This window comes from Oreochromis aureus, linkage group 6 (assembly GCF_013358895.1).
Source record: "Oreochromis aureus strain Israel breed Guangdong linkage group 6, ZZ_aureus, whole genome shotgun sequence".
Classification (NCBI taxonomy): domain Eukaryota; kingdom Metazoa; phylum Chordata; class Actinopteri; order Cichliformes; family Cichlidae; genus Oreochromis; species Oreochromis aureus.
Window position 1 is genome coordinate 28,232,879 of NC_052947.1, and position 5,770 is coordinate 28,238,648.

General features: G+C 51.6%; 1 protein-coding gene across 1 annotated transcript; it reads right to left on the minus strand.

Moving 5' to 3' along the window:
• Positions 1-2,857: 2,857 nt before the first annotated feature.
• On the minus strand, positions 2,858-5,770 carry LOC120440644. The gene has a single exon (XM_039613504.1). It carries the CDS (start codon positions 5,768-5,770, stop codon positions 2,858-2,860), a length of 2,913 nt encoding a protein of 970 aa, XP_039469438.1.

The window sequence follows — 5,770 nt, forward strand, 5'->3', positions numbered from 1 at the left end:
TCTTGGGGGATGTTGCTAACTCCGGGTCCGATAACAGGCACCACACCCGCAGTAGATGTTCTCGGTGTGAGGTCTTGCAGCAAGCTATCAAATACGGTGCATTTCTCGGCTTTTAAAAAAACGCTATGCATCGCCAGGTGTGTCATCAGATTCGAGGTGTTACCTCCTTTGCACAGTATCACCTTAAAGCACTTGTTGCAGGCTGCTGAGTTTGCATCTTTTGCTGTGAAGTACAGCCAGACTTTTAACCACTTCGCCTTGGGCATCTTTAATCTGTAGCTCTGCTCTAAAAGAACGTACGTACCTGGGCCCGCCTACTATCCTTGGAAAGATACAATGATTGGCTAGAATCCAAAGTGTATGACATCTCAGGAAAAAAAAGAACCGAAATAAAGCACCGAAATGTGTGCTGGTTTTCAGTCTGGTTACTACCGTTTATGTCAGAACCGGATACCGGTACCCATCCCTAGTCTGAGAGTGAAGTGCTCTGTCGCGGGGTCCTCTCTTAAACAAACAAATGCAGGCGTAGTCGGGAAGCATTCAGTGTGGATAGTTTATTCTGCCGGCCTCCCAGGTGCACAAAAGGTTATTTACAAGGAAAATAGAAAACTAACTTAATTCAACACAAAACAAACATCTATATACAAAACACAGTCTGCATGTTACCCTCTCTGTAACATCTCACCAACAACTCAGGTAGGCCCTGACAGCCTCTTTTATACCCCATTGCCCCTCCCACTAGGCATAATAGTCATCTCTTTATTATTTCGTTTCCCAAACATTCTTTTTCCCACAGCTTATTTCCTGCTGTATTCCTACAATACATTTATATGTACATACAGACATTTATGGCCAATTCCAGGCATCCTACAGTGTTTCACAATAAAAAAAAAAAAACCAAAAACCAAAAATAATGCGGTTCACGTGACCTTTCAAGCGCGCGCTGAACCCACTATTTGAACCCCGAACACCATACCATCGGCTTGCATAACCACCCCAGATAATCGGCGATCACAGCGAGTCTACACGACCGGCTTTATTAAAGGTAAGCGGGGAAAATATGTTGGCCCCACGCTGCGCCGCTCAAAATATACCTCTCACCCCTTTTGTTTATCCGCCCGGTCGACAAAACGACGCGCAGCCACGGTAATGGTAGAAACTAATGGTGGTGGTGCGTGTATGCGCCCAGATCAGCTGTCTGCGGCCCAGGACGGTGTAACTCCGTCACATCATCCCCTTCCACCCGGAGGTTGACGTTGTGCGGCAACCTGGAGAGATAATCTGCCACTACATTGAGCTTGCCTGGTCTGTGACGGATGGTGAATCTGAACGGCTGCAGAGAAAGGTACCAGCGTGTCAGTCGGCTGTTATGGTCCTTCATGGAATGGATCCAGGTGAGCGCTCGGTGATCAGTTTCCAACTCAAACTCCCTTCCAAGCAAATAATACCTGAGTTTCTCCAGTGCCCACTTAATGGCCAAGGCCTCCTTCTCCACAGTTGAGTAGTGGGTCTCTCGTGGCAGCAGCTTGCAGCTTAGGTATAGGACCGGATGCTCTTCTCCAGGGTCCCCTTGAGCCAGCACTGCTCCCAGGCCGACTGTGGAGGCATCCACCTGGACCAGAAATTTCTTCCTGAAGTCTGGGCTCCTGAGCACTGGGGTCGTACACAGGCAGGTTTTCAGCGTTTTGAAAGCTTGTTCACATTCCGCTGTCCATGTGACAGGATTCCGCTGGTCCTTGCTGGTCAACGCAGTAAGGGGGGCCGCAATAGTCGCAAACTGGGGCACGAACCTTCGGTACCAGCCAACCAGCCCCAGGAAAGACCGGACTTCCTTTTTGGTGCGAGGCCGAGGGCAGTCCTGGATGGCTTCCACTTTATCCATCTGCGGACGCACCTCACCTCTGCCCACTTGGTAGCCCAGGTAGCGGGTCTCCTGCCGTGCCCACTCACATTTAGAGGGGTTGAGGGTCAACCCTGCCTTATGGATTCTTCCCAGGACTTCAGACAGGTGCTGCAGATGCTCTTCCCAGGTGTTGCTGAAGATCACTACATCATCCAGGTAGGCAGCGCTATAGGGGTCACACCCCTGTAGCAATTTGTCCATCAGCCTTTGGAAGGTGGCCGGTGCCCCATGTAGCCCAAACGGCATCACTGTGAACTGGAACAGGCCGGCAGGTGTCCTGAAGGCGGTGTATGGTCGAGAAGACTCCTCCAGTGGCACTTGCCAGTAACCTTTGCACAGATCCAGGGTGGTGATGTACCTGGCTGCTCCAATCTTCTCCAGCAAATCCTCGATTCGAGGCATGGGGTAGGCATCAAACTCTGAAATGGAATTAAGCTTCCGGAAATCAATGCAGATGCGTAGTGAGCCATCTTTCTTGAAGATGATGACCACCGGGCTACACCACTCTGAGCAGGACGGCTCTATCACCCCAAGCTCCAGCATCTTCTCCACCTCCTGTCGCAGTTTATCCACTAAGTGCTGTGGAACTCGGTATGGACGTTGGCGGATGGGATGTCCATCCTTTAGGCGTATCACATGTTCGACAAGGGTGGTCCTGCCGGGGTTACCTGAACACAGAGATGGCGTCTCCCGAAGGATTTGGAGTAGCTGAGCAGCCTGCTGTGGGGTAAGATGAGTCAGCACCGGAGACATTGGATCGGATCCCTGCTCGGGTTCTGTCTCCCCTTCTCTTGGCACTTCTCTTGCCATCAGAGCTTTCGCAGGGGCCTGGTGGGCACGCTCTTCCCATTCTTTCAGGAGATTCACATGATAGGTCTGCTTCGGTTTCTTCTTTTCGGGATGATAAATCTCATAGGTCACTGGCCCCATTCTGCGAAGAACTGTGTATGGCCCTTACCATTTCGCCAGAAGTTTACTGTTGGCTGAAGGGAGAAGTAACAACACCTTTTGACCAGGTTGGAATTCACGTTGCCGGGCCTGTTGGTCATACCAGGTCTTCTGGCTTCTTTGAGCGTCTCGCAGGTTGACCTTGGCCTCTTCATGGTATCTTCCCAACCGTTCTCTCATTTCCAGCACAAATTGCACCACTCCTTTATCATTTGAAGCAGAAGCAGGAGACTCCCAACCCTTCCGGAGGAGATCCAACGGCCCCTGCACATCCCAACCATAGAGTAGCTCGAATGGTGAGAAACCAGTGGAAGCCTGGGGAACTTCTCTGTATGCAAACAGCAGGAAGGGCAGCCACTGGTCCCAGTCTTTCCCAGTGTCTGACACAAACTTCTGCAGCATCCTCTTCAGAGTTTGGTTGAACCTCTCCACCAACCCATCTGTCTGTGGATGGTAGGGTGACGTCCTGATGGCAGAGATGCCTAGCTGGTTGTGGAAGAGCTGCATCAACCTAGAGGTAAAGTTAGTCCCTTGGTCTGTCAAAATCTCATCTGGTATCCCCACCCGGGAGAACAGCTGTACCAGTCGCAAGACAACATTGGGTGCCGTGACCGCACGCAGAGGGAAAGCTTCTGGGAAACGAGTCGCATAATCACACACCACCAAAATGTACTGATGACCCCGACTACTTTTTACCAGAGGACCCACAATGTCCATAGCTATTCTACGGAAGGGGGTGGAGATGACAGGCAGTGGCAGTAGCAGGGCCCTGTCAGACTTGCGGGCTGGACAAGTTTTCTGGCAAGTAGGGCAGGTACGGCAATATTTTTGTATGTCTGTGTACATTGACGGCCAAAAGAAACGTGAGCTAACTCGCATATAGGTTTTTTGGCGACCCAGATGACCTGCCCAGGGGAGGGTATGTGCTAGGTGCATAATGAGTGGTCTACAACTAGAAGGTATCACAAGCCGTTGGTGGTCACCGTCAACTGCATACAACACATTTTTGTCAACAATGAACTTCTCTTTCCCTCCCCATTTTCCAGTTCCCCCTTCAGTCACATTAGCAAACAAAACTTTCAATGTTTCATCCTCCCTTTGCAACAAAGTGATATTTTCTGGTACATCCCATTTTATGCTCTTAGTGTCCGGCCCCTTTGACCATAGCTGCTTCTCAAAGCGGCGTTGGCGACGGGATTTTCTTAGCCCCTTAGCGCCACCCTCACACAGACTACTGTCAAAGTCTGGCAAGGGCTGACATCCCGCCTTCGCCTGGGCCCTAGTGACCACTGAGCCAGACACATTTAATTTAGCATTCCCCTCATCCCCCACATCAGTCTCTTTCCACTGTTCTTCTTTTTCTTGCAGCAAGTCCATGAGTACAGGCAAGTCCATCCCCAGAATAACCTCTGCAGGCAAGTTCGGTACCACCCCAACTGACAACAGGTAGGGCTGTTCATTAATAGTCACTGTTACCTCCACTTTTGGGTAGGGATGTTTATCACCATGCACACATAAAACTTCTTCCTGTCTGCTATAGTCCACACTGTTCACTGGTACCAAACTATGCTTAATCAAAGACATAAAACTACCAGTGTCCAGCAAAGCAGTAGCCTGCTGACCATTTACCTTTACTTTTTTATAGCGTTGCACATCCACTGGCTGGACCCTTGTGGGCTCCATCTCCAGCCGGGGTGCATAGCAGGCACCAGTGACTTTAGCCTTCCGGATAGGGCATACCGAGGCTTTATGACCTGGCTGCTGGCAGTAGTAACAAAGAAAGTCCTTACCCGCTGCTCGTAAGTTTGATGCCCTGGGGTTTTCTGGTGGCTCTGGGTTGCTCTCCCTCTTCAGAAGACCCGATGATGGAAGTGGTGGTCGCTGTGGTGTCCCGGATGAGCGTGCAGGTGGGGCTCCTTTACGCGCATTGAAGTACTGTGACACCAGCTTAGCAGCGGTCAGTCCATCTGCTGGCTCATGCTCCCTCACCCAGGTCCTCACCTCCCCTGGAAGTACCCGGATTAACTGCTCCAAGATGATAGCTTCTCCCATCTCTTCTTTAGTATGCTGCTCTGGTCGAATCCAGCGCCGATAGAGGCCCTTCAGGCGATAGTAGGTCTCAGTGGGGCTCTCCCCAGGTGGAACTGTATTGGACCGGAACTTCTGCCGATACGTCTCAGGGGAAATGTCAAATTTGGTTAGCAACGCCGCTTTTAAACCTTCATAATGATGGGCTCTTTCTTCATCCATTGCAGTGTAGGCCTCCAACGCCTTCCCCGATAGCAGTGGAACCAGACGACAGGCCCATTCACTCTCTGGCCATCTCCAGGTTTTGGCAACCCGCTCAAAACGCAATAAATAGTTCTCAGTGTCTTCCCCCAACTGATAGGGTGGAATTTTTGGCCCAGCAGGTCGCATCCACTCTGAGGCTGGCGGGTCGAGTCTGTTGGTCACTGCTTGTGTCTGACGAGAGGGAACCTCCTCTGGAGAACCCTGGTATCCTCTTTGGTGTGCCGGTGTAGGCAGTACCATTCTGGGGCTGCTTGCGGTTTCAGTGCTTGGCGTGGCCGTTGCTGCTGTGGTGCTTGCTCCGGCTGGTGCTTGGGCTGGGCTTTCCCGACCAGTCCTCAGCCCCCTGAGTTCTGCCAAAAAGACCTCCTCTCTCCTTTGCTGTCCCGCCAGGAAGTCCCTCATCATCGCAATCAGCTCTCCATTTGGGTCCCGTGCTGTGGTCGAAGCTGTAGGCACTGCTGGACCAAACCTGCCAGAAACCTCCTCCTCCTCCGCTGAAGAAGACGACGCTGGCACTGTGTCCCATGCCAGCTCCTCTGCTGTCTTCTCCTCGGGAAGCTCATGCTGCTGGGACCGCAGCCCTGTGCGCTTAACTGGGAGGCGCGTTTTCCTCTTCCGACTAGCCAT